This window comes from Ceratotherium simum, chromosome 8, assembly GCF_057802395.1.
Source record: "Ceratotherium simum simum isolate JZ-2026a chromosome 8, ASM5780239v1, whole genome shotgun sequence".
Taxonomy (NCBI): domain Eukaryota; kingdom Metazoa; phylum Chordata; class Mammalia; order Perissodactyla; family Rhinocerotidae; genus Ceratotherium; species Ceratotherium simum.
Window position 1 is genome coordinate 40,327,600 of NC_141907.1, and position 16,240 is coordinate 40,343,839.

General features: G+C 35.5%; 1 protein-coding gene across 4 annotated transcripts in view; it reads right to left on the reverse strand.

Moving 5' to 3' along the window:
- FRYL (FRY like transcription coactivator) overlaps window positions 1–16,240 on the reverse strand; it is a 248,264-nt gene that overhangs the window by 178,586 nt on the left and 53,438 nt on the right. For 2 of the 4 annotated variants that reach the window (XM_087434283.1, XM_087434278.1), the window contains exon 3: window positions 4,355–4,486. The exons of 1 other annotated variant lie outside the window; for it this stretch is intronic. Coding sequence is in view for 1 of the 3 variants with exons in the window: in XM_087434286.1 (XP_087290412.1) it covers window positions 918–1,119 (202 nt within the window). In the remaining 2 variants the exon portion in view is untranslated. Of the gene's footprint in view, window positions 1–917; window positions 1,692–4,354; window positions 4,487–16,240 lie in introns of those variants that run through there. One more of the 4 variants, XM_087434286.1, reaches the window with a different exon arrangement.

Below are 16,240 nucleotides of genomic sequence, written 5' to 3' on the forward strand. Positions count from 1 at the left end.
TTAAATGAAAAAGCAAGTATCAGAATAGTTTGGGTAGTAAATCTCATTTTTAAATTCTATAAATAAAAATGTATATGTGTATATTAAAATGTGCATAGAAAACAGCTGTAAGAATATATATATTGAACTTGCAGAGAGTTTACAGAAACCCTCTTCTTTCTACTAAATATTACATTAATTTGTGAGAGCAGTTATTTATTCCCTAAAATAATAAAATTCATAATTACATGGAACATTTTAACACTTTAAAGTGTTTTAGTCAAAAATTTTCAAACTTAAAGCATTTCCCTTCTTTTTCCTAAAGAATTTCCCTTTCAATATCTGCTAGTTACTATACGCAAAACTGATTTTTATCCTAACATAAAATGAATATCATCCTCTCAAACTTTAAAAGGCATCAAATTTAACTTTGCAGGATTACATGAAACAAAGATAGTGACGCAAAATCAGCATCATTATATTCAAAGATGTGACTTTTTTTATATTTCATTCCAAATATTCAGTTTCTTTCAGACAAAAGAATGGGACATAATTTTTAAACAAAATTTAAGTGATAAATAAAACTCAATAACTTATTTTTCATTTACATATCCTATAGGTTGTAACAATAACATTTTTTCAATAAGTGTAACACTTCATCATCAAAATATTTTCCAAAGATCACCAAACTGCTAACTTTATTAATGGCTTTATCTTGATATATAGCATCAATATTTCTCCATGTAAACTCAAAGCAAAAATTCTGATACTGAAAATATTTAGACCAATTTCATATTTACTGTAGTAAACATTTTTTAATATTTAAACTTGAGTTTCAAAATAAAGATTTATGCTCACAAGAATTCATACTTGCAAAAATAATTTTACTTTCCTAAAATACTTTTGAAAAGATTGAAAGTAATACATTTTTACTTTACCTAGTTGTTGACGTTGGTGTTTGTCATAATTACTATGACAGATACTGATTCCGTCTTCCTCATCTACAATCTTCTCTGATGAAGACAAGCTAAGACGTCTCATCTTAAGCAATCTTGGGGAACTTTCCTGAAAACTATCTCTAGCATCCAAAACCACATCTCCCGAAAGAATGGGAGGAACAACTTTCTTTAAAAAATCCATTTTAAAGTTATCCTACATTACGAGACCCACAAGCACACATAAAGGAGCTTGTACCAACTTCCTTGATGAGAAGGTAAGGTACACTATTTGTGTCAAAGAGCAAAGAAACGTCATATGAACTTAGGTGGTGCTAAACACCAGTAGGTCAACTGCCAGCTGTTTTGAAGCTGATTTCCAGGACATTTGCTGTTCATACTGATAACAGACCAAACAGCTACAAACCATGAAACTGCACTTCATATTTACATATATGTGAACATGCATAATGGGTGTTAACAGCAATATTGAGACTATAAAGTGTTTAGCATCGACCCAGTAAAAACCTACACTGTGATAACGTTAAGACAAATTTACTTAGGACTGAGTTGTGTGTTCCCTTTAAATAAACTTATGGCTGAAATGTGAAACAGTAACTTGTATTCAAAACATAATTCTTACCATTCTGAAAATTCACTAATAGACCTCAGGGACACCAAGTTTTATGGGACATGAAAAGGAATAACGTAAAACTTTATATTGTATTATGAACATTCCAACATACTTTTTTTTTTGCAGGGGAAGATTTGCCCTAAGCTAACATCTGTTACCAATCTTCCTCCTTTTTTCTTCTTTTCCCACCCCAGTACATAGTTGTGTATAGTTGTAAGTTCTGGTTCTTCTGTGTGAGCCACGGCGACAGCACAGCTATTGACAGACAAGTGGTGTGGTTCCATGCCTGGGAACCGAACCCAGGCTGCTGAAGAAGAGTGCACCGAACTTTAACAGCTAGGCCATCGGGGCTGGCTCTCCAATATATATTTTTGTTTGTTTGTTTTTTTGGTGAGGAAGATTAGCCCTGAGCTAACATCTGTTGCCAATCCTCCTCATCTCACTGAGCAAGATTGGCCGTGGGCTAACATCTGTGCCCATCTTCCTCCACTTTATATGGGACGCCGCCACAGCATGGCTTGATAAGCGGTGCGTAGGTCCGCACCTGGGATCCAAACCTGCAAACCCCAGACCACCGAAGCGGATGGCACGAACTTAACCACTATGGCACCTGGCCGGCCCCTCCAATATAATTTTTAAACACAAAAAAAACTCCTCAATACAATCAATTGTAATTATCAGTAGTAGTGATAGAAACCTTGGCATGAATTACCAAAAAAAAAAAAATTGATAATTTAAAATAAATGGATCTAAGAATATAAAGTTGAAGAATTTAAAGCATAAATATTTAATTCAATAAACCCAGTAATCAACCTTACATAATTTATTTCCAGATAACTGAGCATTCTACTATTTTAAAATAGCAAAAGTAGCTGATCCTACTGCCTTAATGTAATCCAGAAGCATGACAAAATACACCAGTGAAAGGTGCCGACATAAGACTTTGAGAACTGAAATTAATACCTTCTTTTCTCTCTTCCTTTGCCTGCCCTCTGGTGGGGGTACTAAGTGATCAAGAAGGAAATGAAAAAGCAAAGGGAACAGATAAGGCGTGAACTCCCTAAGTAATCAAATTCATAACTTTGAAGGATATACATTTTAATAATAAAAAAAACAAATGTGATTCACTTAGTGAAACACAAGCACAATCTTGTTCTTCCAATACTCAACATGAAGAAAATCATATTTCATATGATTTTCATATGAAAATCATATTTCAAAAGATGAAGCATAAAATTGTCTATATAGATATCAGGAAAAATTGCCGTAACATGAAAACCAGTAAATTTCTGGTTCTGAATTGCTGAGTTTTTAATCCTTATTCTTCTACCACATTAATGATGAAGCCAATTATTCTTTAGCTCAATCATTTAAAAGATATTACTTGAAGGTCCTCTACATGTAAAGCATTAATATTAAGTTAGTATTAAGGTTCAGAGAAAATTTAGAGGATTTATTAATGCAAATTCTACCTCAGGGAATTCTACAGTAAAAAGGAAGGAAAAACAAAAAAGACTCAAATTTCTTGCCCTAAAGCAGGACTGTACCTACTAGGAAAAAAATGTTGGCTTTTAAAAAACCTTCTAAGGAGTAGATTATCTCCTAATCCTTGAGCATAAAAAGATAAAAATTCATATCTGCTCAGCCTATTCCCCACATACAGAAAAAACAAGTGGTTATCTGTATGCCTTAATATACAAGTTCTTACTGCGTCTTCCGGGTTGTTTTTTTCCTCTTTACAGATATAATCTCATGTTCTTTACAACTATGTTTGTGGTTTCCCTCAGGTCCCTTTGCAGGTCCTCCTTATCTGTGGAACCCAGAAACAGTGTATATATATATAACACACGCTGATTACAGAGGGCAAGTTACCTTCACGTTTGTTCATGATATGCAGAACAACAACCTGTGTCACTGTTAACCCCACCTTCTAAACTGCACTTTCAACTGGGGAAAGGAAGGGCAAGGATTAGGTGTTACAGAAGAGATACAAGATTTTTCTCACCTTTCCTTCGACAAACATTTGCTGAGCAGCTTCTATAATGGCCTGTGCAAAATGCAAAGGCACTGAGGATATGTCTCTATCCCCAAGAAGCTTACTGTTCATGAAGGGAAAGGAACTCTCACAACTACATACTCCCTGTAGGGTTGGCCAAGGCTTTGTTGAGCCTGCATTGCAGTTCAATTTCCTCTGTTCAACTTGCTTCCTAACTCCCTCTCTTTACGGGCATGGATCTCTAATAAACATCCTGGAAGCCAAACTCCTTTTCAGCATCAGCCTTGGGAGGACCCATCCTCCGACGTACAGCACAGGGGAAAGCATGGCGTTCCAGAGACAAAACCGTATCCATTACTAGCTGAATCTATGAGCAAGAAATGCCATAAAGCCTGTTTGCATGTTGATATTTCTAAGGTCTTGGGTTGATTATCACAACTTTGAACTCCTGGTATAATAGTTACAGGATTAAAAAATTATAATAGGGCCGGCCCTGTGGCTTGGTGGTTAAGTGCGCGCGCTGCAATGCTGGCGGCCCGGGTTCGGATCCCGGGTGCGCATCGAGGCGCCACTTCTCCGTCCATCCTGAGGCCGAGTCCCACATGCCGCAACTAGAAGGATATGCAGCTATGACATACAACTATCTGCTGGGGCTTTGGGGGGAAAAAATAAAATAAATAAAATCTTTAAAAAAAAAAAAAAAAAAAAAAAAAATTATAATAGAAGCTAGTTGCTCAAATACAGCATTTAAAAATCTTTTTAGACCTCATAGTCACTATTCAGCCTTTAGAATATTTATTATAATCTTACCGTAGAACTCAAGACAGTAATTTCTTGGTGGTAACTTGGATCATCTAATCCTGACTGTGGGACTCTTGAGCAGTTTTGAGAATTAAGCATTTAGGTGTTAATGATCCAAGATTCAAATAAATGGCTTCGGCTCTGAAGAAAAACAAAATGCAACATTTACACATTAGATATGTTGATAATAAGTACATTTGTGTGTTACTCATATCCATCCTTACTTCTGAATATATTATATAGCAGTGTCACTAGTGCTGCAATTATCCTCTCTCAAGGTTGCATTACATTTTTTTCTAAATTTTTATTATGAAAAATTTCAAACTAATGCAGAATTATTGAGAATAGTAAAACAAAGCCACCATTATTAACTCATGGCAAATCATGTTTCATTTATATCCCCCACCACCACCACTAACCCACCACTCTGGATTATTCTAAAGCAAATTCTAGACATTATACCACTTCCTCTATAGATAATTCTGTATGTCTCTCTCTAAGACAAAGATTGGCTTTTTACACACAAACTGATGTTATAATACCCACAATAAATTAATTTCTTTATAACATCAACTATCAATCAGTGCTCAAATTTCCCCAACTGTCTCATAAGTGTCCCCAAGTGTCTCACTAAACAGTTTGTTCTAATTCAAATCTAAACAAAATCCATACAGGCAATTGTTACTGTGTCTCTGAAATTCCTTTTAATCTATAGTTTTCCCCATTTCCTTCTTCTCTTTGTAGTGACAAATAATGCTTTTATTAGCCAATGATTGAACTAATACATCAATATCTTAATACATCAATACCTTAATAATACGTTTAATACATTTTTATTTTATTCACTAAAATAAACAGATTTGCCAAACAGTTCATATATCCACTAGGCCCAATATTTATCCCATTACAGACAATGTTTGAGACACATATTTTTCAAAGTCCAATTATAATAACTCTGAAGGGGTCATGGATTGTGAACTACTGTATCATATCTGTAATAATTTGATGGTTACTAAGATTGAAACTACTGACCACAGGGAGTTATCCTTTTACCAAATATAAGGACTCACACGTAATCGTGCACATTCCATGTTTTTATTACCATTAAAGGTCTTGGTATTTTTCAACAGTTAAATAGGCCACATTTTATTTTATTTTGGTTGTGAGGAAGATCAGCCCTGAGCTAACATCCATGCCAATCCTCCTCTTTTTTTGCTGAGGAAGACCGGCCCTGAGCTAACATCTATTGCCAATCCTCCTCCTTTTTTTTCCCTTTTTCTCCCCAAAGCCCCAGTAGATAGTTGTATGTCATAGTTGCACATCCTTCTAGCTGCTGTATGTGGGACTCCAGCTCAGCATGGCTGGACAAGCGGTGCATCAGTGTGCGCCCAGGATCCGAACCGGGGCCGCCAGTAGCGGAGCGTGTGCACCTAACCGCTAAACCACCACGGGGCTGGCCCCCTAGGCCACATGTTAAATCTGGCACTGAAACAAACTAATCTCATTTTAGATCGTAACTGGTTTCTTACTATTTTCTGTTGTTGTTGTTAAATGAATTTAATCCTCAACCCAACCGAAAGGACTAACTACTCTCTAAAGGATTAATTTTGTACTTAAACTTCTTAATTTGAAATTCCTTTAGCCATGTTAGAAAACTATAAGGATATTCCAGGCATAATCAACTAAATCATAACTAAAACCAAACCTTTGAAGCCAAAACACTGGTAAATATGAATAAAATACTAATTCATATGCATTTGTTCATAATCAATATCATCCAGACTTCCTAGAATTTTTGACTGCCCACTAAACATTTCTGAATCTACTAACAACATGACATCTACAATTCTGCCATAATTCTTGATACTTTATTTTATCCTACGTTCATGGAATCCTTTCTCCTTCAAAGCAAATAAAGCTTATGAGACGAACAGCATATCATTTCTGTAGATGGTGGGTAGTATAGTCATGCATTGGTCTATATTTAATGAAATTTAAACTATTTTTCGCTTCATTTTCTAGGACAAATCACAAAACCAACTACTACTGGAGTAACAGGCAGTTCTAAGAATACTGCCGCAATTTCAAATAGGATTGATTTGTACCACCATCTCTGGGTCTTTCGTTTTGCTTCTCTTTTGAATAACCTATTCAGGGACAGCAAGAGCTAATGCCATGCTTTTTATGTTTTCTCTTCTTGTAACCACAGTGTCAGAGCACTGCATCATTTTAAGACTTCCCAATGTTTGTCTGGAATTTTCAACACCTCTGTAGTAGATACACAACCTTCCTATTTTCAACTTTCACTTTTGATAAAATAAACATATGTCTTTGGTTACCCTGGAAAATATTTGGTTTATACTTCTCTGGCTTTCTTTATAGGTTATAATCATTTTTAGCAGAGATGTTTTTGTCTTGGTTTTGGGTTTTTTTCACATGTCAATTGCTTTTTCATCTTGTTTCCATATATATTATTTAAGATGGGACTTGTTTTTATTTTCATTTCACTTGATTAATTTGGAGAATATTTTATCTACAAGAAAAGTAATTTTTTTTTCACTGAGGAAGCTTCACTCTGAGCTAACATCTGTTGCCAACCTTCCTTTATTTTGTATGTGGGTTGCCGCCACAGCACGGCCGCCAACGAGTGGTGTAATAGGTCCACACCCAGGAACCGAAGCTAGGCTGCGGAAGTGGAGAGTGCCAAACTTAACCACTAGGCCATGGGGCTGGCCCCAGAGTAATTTTTATTACTACTTTTATAATACTACTTTTGAGATGGTCAAGGTCAGAGAGGTTAGGTAACTGTGGTCATGGTGTACACGTGATTAATGCTGTTGTTTCTTTTTTTTGTTGTTTTTTTGGTGAGGAAGACTGGCCCTGAGCTAATGTCTGTGCCAATCCTCCTCTTTTTGCTGAGGAACATTGGTCCTGGGCTAACATCCGTGCCCATCTCCCTCTACTTTATACCAGAGGCCGCCACAGCATGGCTTGACAAGCAGTGTGTTGGTCTGCCACCAGGATCCAAACCTGAGAACCCCGGGCCACCAAAGTGGAGCACACGAACTTAACCGCTACACCAGTGGGCCGGTCCCCCATTGTTTCTTATTTTAAAAGAAAAAAGTCAAGGGTCAGCGAGTGGCATAATGGTTAGGTTTGCACGCTCCACTTCCACGGCCCAGGGTTTAGCGGTTCGAATTTCAGGTGTGGACCTACGCACTGCTCCTCAAGCCATGCTGAGGCGGCATCCTACACAGAAGAACTAGAAAGACGTACAACGAGGATACACAACTATGCACTGGGGCTTTGGGGAAAAAAACAATTTTTAAATAAATAAATAATAAAAAGAGAGGAGAATGTATGCGTCCTCTCAAAAAAAAAAAAAAGAAAAAAAGTCATATAAATAAGAGTGACTTGGGGAGGTCAGTTGGTTTTTGACAACACTGAAGAAAAGACTGTAAATAGTCAAATAACAAAAGCTTTGAAGGGGCAAGGCTTTAAACCTGCAGCAAGAGTAATGATCTAGAAGCTTCCATGTACAATAAACAAAGAGAACAATGGCCCAGCTCTTGTGCTTGGGAGGATCTCAGGTCAAATGAGGTCCTCCAGGGAGAGACTTGCTTCACTTCAGGCCAGAAAGCAAAAGAGAAAGTTGAATGGGTGTTCAGATAGCACCTTAATCTCATTTCCTTTCTGAACAGAATTACTAGAAAAACAAAGAACAGAAATGCCACAAATTTAAGGTATCGTAATTGTAGTAAGACACTTGATGTATATGTCTCTCATATACATTGATACAGAAAATAATAATCTCAAGCAAATAGAGCACAAATTAAGAGGAAATGAATCTCAGTGATGTTCATTATAGTATTCTCAGTACTTGTCTGTATACTTCATAATTTGAAAAAGAGAACAAAGAAGTTACGTTGCCGTGGCCAGCCCCGTGGCGTAGCAGTTAAGTGCGCACCCTCCGCTGTTGGCGGCCCAGGTTCGGATCCCAGGCGCGCACAGACGCACAGCTTAGCAGGCCAAGCTGTGGCGCCATCCCATATAAAGTGGAGGAAGATGGGCACAGATGTTAGCTCAGGGCCAGTCTTCCTCAGCAAAAAGAGGAGGGTTGGCATGGATGTTAGCTCAGGGCTGATCTTCCTCACAAAAATAAATAAATTAATTAAAAAAAAAAGTTACGGTGCCTAGCACAAAGTACATTTGAGTTCAACATAAAAGAAGAATAACTTAATTATTGCACAATTAATGAAAAGTCTGTTTGATAAAGAAATGAAGTCCCTGCACACTGAGTTTTTAGGCAAAGATTGTTAGAAACGCTATACAAAGGGTTATCCCACTGGGTAAAAAGATTAGGCTAAATTACTTCAAAGATTCCAACTCAAAACTCTAAATTTGACTTCAAAATGCACTTTGTACTTATACTTGAATTAAACTGTGTGGTGACCTAGAAATTCATCGTATGTCAACTAAAGAAAGAAACCACATTGCAAGATATGGAATCTATGAGGGCAAATTCCTGCCTTCTATTAAAATTATTCTAAGAATCTTGCAAGCTCTCTTAAAATGGTGCCAAAGACCAAAATGATGCAAATGTTCTGACAGCCTTTTAGAGTAAGGATGCAACAGTTTTCAAATAAATTTAGAATAATCATAGCTCCTATTCATAATAGCAAAATAATTATGAAAAATATAAAACGCAGTAATTTTTGTAATCTGCCAAAGATTATGTAAAATGTAAAAAATCTACTCACAAATGATCAAGTGCAGGCAGCAAACAATTATTCAAATATCTTTTATGTCTGACTGGTAAGAATCATTAACATAAAGAATTTACAATCGTCCCTTTAATTAACAAAGAAAACTGATGATTCACAAGAGTAAAATTGGTTCCATCATACTTGAATTTGTAGAAAATCACTTTTTCTCTTATTTTAGAAATGACATAATTTTTACAATTTTTAAAATGGAATTGCATTTTAACATTCTGTCATTCTTTTTAACCTTCTCCCAAATGTCAATTTTAAAAAGTACAGAAACTTATTACAGTGACTAATGTAACCACAGATTATACTATATCACCTGCTAAAAATGCTGTATAATGGTACTGAGCTAGAATAATTGGGCTTCACTGCAAAAATCCAAATCTCTTGCTGATAAAGCAATGTTCTCTTCAGGTAAATTTGTCAACATTTTGTTGATTTTACATTTTTAGCCAGAATAGCAGTTATTGTCATACTACTTGATCTAATGAAAACAATTAGCAAAATTTTCCATTCACAAACTTGGAAGGGGAAGTTTTCTATAAAGGTTTCATTCATTGAATCAAATGAAAACAGCATCAGAATACAACATTTTCTAATATACTGATGAATGGATATGTATTATTTAAAGTAATTTTCCTATTAAATTTCCATGTTGGCACAGAAAAAAGAAAGGAATTCAACCACAAAATTATCATACCAATGCTCTTCCTACTCATCTAGACTTAAAGACCAAGAGGAAATTTTTGGACAAATGTAGAAATAGACCATAAGATATCAACCTCACTAAATCTGGAACGTACTCCCATCCCTAACTTCTAAAAATCCATTGCTGGGCCGGCCCTGTGGCTTGGTGGTTAAGTGCGCGCGCTGCGATGCTGGTGGCCCGGGTTCGGATCCCGGGTGCGCATCGAGGCACCACTTCTCCGTTCATCCTGAGGCCGAGTCCCACATACAGCAACTAGAAGGATGTGCAGCTACGACGTACAACTACCCACTGGGGCTTTGGGGGGAAAAAATAAAATAAATAAAATCTTTAAAAATCCATTGCTATAACTATGACACACACAAATTTACAGAAATCCTAAATTCAACAAACATTTATTGCTCAGAACTCTGTGCCAGGAACCAGGGATAGAGGAGTAAATAAAACAGACAAAAATCCCTAGCTTCATGGAGCTGACATTCCATCAGGAGTTTGAGCTTTTTGGAGTCATTCCTTTGAGAATCTGAAGGGTGCGGGAGGCCTCTCCTTCCAAAACACACATAGACCTATTTTGCAATGTTACGAATCTTTCTAATCCAATCATTAATAAGAGATTAAGGACCCCTGATAAAAATTCTCCTTGTGCTTATTTTCTATCTCTACCATTTATAGTAGTTTCATAATTTTACTATTCATAATAAAAAGAAGTAGTACTTTTTTTTCCATTAAAATACTTATGGTGTTCAAATTTCAATAAAATGTTTTCTATTTATTCCCTTTGTACCTCTCACAAATTTCTAGACTGTCATATTACCCTTTACCAGTCTTGATCTTTCCAGAAAACTTGATCTTAACCTCTTTGGTAGCTTCATAGGGAAATTTTCTGATTTTATTCATTATTCTCTGGACCCCCTTAAATTAAAATCCCCCCTCCCCCTGCCCAAATCTTCAGTTAAAGTCTTTGTAGAAGTCACCTACAGAGTCTCTAGAAGAAGATATGCTCAAGAGAAACCACAATAAAACCTTAATCATTTAACAGAAACCAGCAATTAATTAACCAAAAATTTTTCTGTTCTTGCTTGTCACAAAAAGAGAGTACATGACCTCTTAGAAAGAACTTTTTCATTTAAAAATGTAACATCTAAGGCCAGCTCCGGTGGCCTAGTGGTTAAGTTTGGTGCACTCTGCTTCGGTGGCCCAGGTTCGGTTCCCTGGCACAGACCTACACCGCTGGTCAGTGGCCATGCTGTGGTGGTGGCCCATATACAAAATAGAGGAAGATTTGCTAGAGACGAATCTTCCTCAGAGGGAAAAAAAAACATGCAGCATTGGGCCGGCCCTGTGGCTTAGCGGTTAAGTGCTCGCACTTCGCTGCTGGCGGCCCGGGTTCGGATCCCGGGCGTGCACCGACGCACCGCTTGTCCGGCCATGCTGAGGCCGCGTCCCACATACAGCAACTAGAAGGATGTGCAACTACGACATACAACTATCTACTGGGGCTTTGAGGAAAAAATAAATAAATAAATAAAATTAAAAAAAAAAACATGCAGCATCTAAAACACTTCCTAGGGTCATTAGTCTCTAATCAATGTGTTATACCTTTTACATCCGTAATTTTGAAAATTTACAGTGGAAAGTGCTCTACCTAATTACGAATCTGAGGTCCTGTAAGAGCAAACAAATTCATGCAAATTTGATATGTATATTTGGAACATTTTTATAAAACAATTTTCAATAAAAAAGTTTCTGAGCTAATCCAAATTTTAAGTTAATCAGAAAAATGAAGAAGTAACTGCTCAAGGTCATAGAGCAAGTAAGTGGCCACAATTTAATCTCCAAAGTCTGTCTTTCCTCTTTATCTCTGTGTTTACTGTCTCCAGCAGGCTTAGAGAAGCCTGACTTTTATAAGAGCAACTACCAAAGCACAAAGTCCCATTGATGTTTAGATGACATATGTCTCCCAAATTTATGGCCCTAAAACAACTTTTCTAAATTTAAGAAGGAGTGATCACCTCTATCACTTGTCTACTCTATCAATCTCGCAACTTGTATCAAAAGTCTTTAAAATGTTTATGTGTTTTGACCCAGTAATTCCACTTCTAAGAGCTATTCCTAGGAAGATAATCAGAAAGGCACATACAGATTTATTTACAAAGATGTTCATTGTACCATTATCCCTATGAGCAGAATTATGCAGGGGAGGCACAGAACAAAAAGAAAGGACCAGTTGAAAAAAAATCATGGTATATTCCCAAGACGAAATGTTATCATAAATTAAAAAATGTATTTTTCATGAATATGTCACAATATTCACTATATATTTTTAACTAAGAAGTAGAAAAACAAAACTATTTATAGTATCTTCACAATTGTTGGAGATAAAACTACATTTAGAAGCAAAGAATAAACTTAGGAGGATAGAATCAAATTGTCAAGGTACTCAATTTCTCTGTGCCTCCATTTCCTCATTAAAATAAAACCTCTTGGGCTATTGTGAGAATTAAGTGTAAAAGATAAAAAGTGCTTAAATTGTGCTTGACACACAGTAAGCACTCAATAAAGCTTTATTATTATTTATCAGTGTATATCACATATGCTGATAGACAAATCTGCAACACTTCCAGAAAAACAATAGTGAAGAAATAAAAATCACTCATAATTCTAACACCCAGAGATAGTCACTATTAATTCATGCTACTATCCGGGTTAATTTCTTTCAGGTCTTTTAATACGTATTAAACATTTTATAAAATTGGTATCACACTGTATCATTTCTAGTTGTTACAAAATATCACAATATTTTCTAACTATATTATGTGCATTTAACCATTCCACTATTATTGAGCATTAGGTCCAATTTTTCACTGCTATAATTAATATTGCAGTGAATATCTTGATTGGCAGTCTTTGTATACATCTTTGATTTTTCCCTCAAGAAACAGTCTAGAAACAGAATTTCTATCTCAAATCGTCTGAAATACACTTGGCTTTACTCTCCTACTGACCTGTATGGAATGTAGACACATACTAGGTGCTTAAAAACACCAATTTCTCCCTTTTCTCCATGGATACTTAAAAGTTATTCATTGGCTTTTTCACTGTAACCTATTTTTTTGTTGTTGTTACAATTGCTTATCAGGTATTTCTCTTTTCGCATTTTTTTCCATTTAAAGAATCTCACTTTTCCTTTATATCACTCTAACATCCCAAACACAATTTGAGTGTTCATAACTTCAGTATATCTTAAAAATATAGGTTCTTAAGATTCTACTTTATATGTCTAGAAATGGAAGTCCTTGTCTTTCAGAAATACATCCTGAAATATTTACAGATGATGTTTTATGACAGAGGAACTGTATCAAAATAATTGTGAATTAGGAAAAAGGAATGGGTAGAGATAACAAAGAGCTGATAAATGTTGACGCTGAGGAACGGGCACATAAACATTCACTCCACCATTCTCTCTGTTTAAATATTTTTTAAACTATAGTGGGAGGAAACTTTTTAAAATAAATCTTTAAAAGAAGATATAATTATTAAAATCTATAAAACAATTGTGGTTTAGCTTCTACCACAGGTCTTACAGAACAATAATTCAATGGTTATAAAAAAAAAAAAACCAAAAATATTTAAACCAAATTCAAAAGTGAAGTAAACAACTACAGTACTTAGAATCTCTCAATTACACTTGCCAGTAATTCCCACAGATCAAAACATACTACAATGCCTTTTTCCAAACCACAGCTTCAGCACAGCATGCTGATTCTCCAAAACAATATTAGTATTTATATAGTGCATTACAAGAATACAATTATGCCTCTGTAAGTGCCCACATGAATATCTGATAAGTAGTTTTATTATGTACTAGTATTAAATAATCCAAATTCTCTCAGTGCTTAAATCATATCTTAGTAGCAAGTTAGGCACACCATAAACAATACTTACAGATTAACAGTTAGATCCACCAAAGTGTTTATTTGTGCCCAGAGGCACACAGGCAAGACCAACATAACGAAAAAACCACCTTGTTGCACATCTTTCATTAAGATGTATTGTGGGAAAATATCACCTGTGTATATTTGTACCTGTGCAGAAATATACCTTGGAGTCAGGTCATGATAACAAGAGAGCATAGCAAAAAGAATAAGTGACAAATCTAGAGATAGAGGATCAATGGCTGCTCCCCAGGTTTAAAGCAAGGGTGAAATGGACAGATTAGAGATGTTTTCCAAACTCTTTTCACTGCTGTAAAAAAATACATTTTATATAAATGTACTTAGAATATATTTTATATAACTATCCAACATATATACACCCACATGATACATTTGAAATAATCTGCAATACATTTTGATAGTCTCTAAACTATTAAAAAAAAAAGTTATATTCTAGTCACTACCCACTAAAATGATTTCTTGACTTCAGTTTTAAATTCCTGTACTAAAAAATTGGCCTGCATATCCCCATTTACCTATCAAAGGAGATGGAAGAGAGTATCTGACAAACTAGACATTTCATGCCACCTAATCATTCGCCTCCTTGAATTCCTCTCTCCCCTGCACAGAAAATGGCATTATTACAGCTATGGGAGGATGAGCAGTGGGGACAGGAGACACTGAAGTGGGTGGGAATCAGAGGATCACTGCTTAAACACATACACACACAGCCCTAAGAGAAGATAATCTCTTAAATTTCTTCCAGTTCTAAAATTCTGTAGTTCTAAGAGTTGGCTCTGAGATTATGAGTCCCTAAAGGGTAAGAAATCATCATTACACCTCCCACAGTGCCTAGCAAACTGCCTTTCATAAAAATCATAGAGCACTAAATAAAGATTAAATTCAACTAATAATATGCAAACTAAGCATAAATGTAAAGGTTCCTGTCTTTTAAATGTATGTTTTCCACATAGTATTAGATGTAAAAATCAATGCTATTGTATATTATTTGAAAACTCCTAAGCACAGAAATGTTAAAATATATACATATTGTGTATGTATACATATGTGTGTTATATATAAAATCTGTACCACAAAACAATTACTATTCTTGTTACTTTATCTATAAAAGGTATTAAAACAATTAACTATAAAATTATTCTAAAACTCAGAATCAAATTAATTTACTAACTTTTAGTTTCAATAATACCTTTTCTCCCTGCCTGCTTAATGATACTATTATTAACGAGTGAGGAAATAAGCAAAACATAGTCCTAGTACAAAAGAAAAATAACAGTAGAGGACTGGACAATATAAAACTTTAATAACTCAACCATAATTTATACTACTCTAAAGGCCACCAGTTTTGGCTCAAATGGTCTCCTCTGCTTTTATCTTAGAAGGAATAGTTTTCATAAAAAAAAATTTCAATGACATTGAAGTTTTTCCCTATATACATTAACTTTCAATAAACTATTATGGTTTAATTGAAGTGGGGGAGAAGGTGAAAAAGGAGTCTACAAAAAAGACTTTCAACTTCAAATCACAATGAAACCTTTTATAAATAAGGACAATAAAGTCAATCTTTATGCCTTTTATATAATGTTATAAAGTGCCATATGATGCAATAAACAACACCTTTCTCATGAAACTGAAAATTATAACACAACTCTCATTTCCTTCCCATAAGCTTTACCTAAAATTCCATTACTTTGAGGTGCTAAATTAAATTATTTGGAAAAAATCTAGAATTTTACCAAAATTAATATAATTTCTGATGTTTAAATGAAGAAAATGTTTACAAATATATTTTTGTTACTTAAAAGAATAATGTATTTTAACGGGCCAATTCCAAATTTCCAGTTCTGGTTAACATTTCTCACCTTTTCTTGGATTTCTAAATTTAATCACTACTAACTAAAATTAAACATACTTTTAAAAAGCTTCATGGAGAAGGACTTGAATTGTTCCTTGAAAGAAATAAAGGAAAAAGAGAATTTGCATTGGCAGAGGAGAAAGAAATAAGAATGGGGATGATGGAGGTGGTACAGGCTACAGGATGGGATTAGCCTCTCTAGAGGTTATTCATTAAAGAATCGTTAGAGATAATGTCGAACAATATAATTGGACCAGTTAATGTTGAGGAGTCTCCACAAGCCACAGGGAGACGCGCACTTAATACTGACTGAGGGTCAACCTTGAGCTCCCAGAATCAGCACTAAGTGGCACTTAGCCACAACTGCCACCGTCCAGGAGCTTACAGAGCAGCTGGAAGAGAGAGACACGCAATGACGCGTTTTGGGTGCTTTGAGAGAAGTGACCTAAATATGTTCAAGCTGCAATCAGGTACAAGGGAGAGAGTCATCAACTTAAGTGTAGGAGGGGGCAGGAAAGACTTCATCAAGGAAGTGGTGCTCACAGCCTCCGCTGCCAGAACTACCCGGAGCAACAATCGACAACTACATGAATGGCTTTTGGCCTCTCT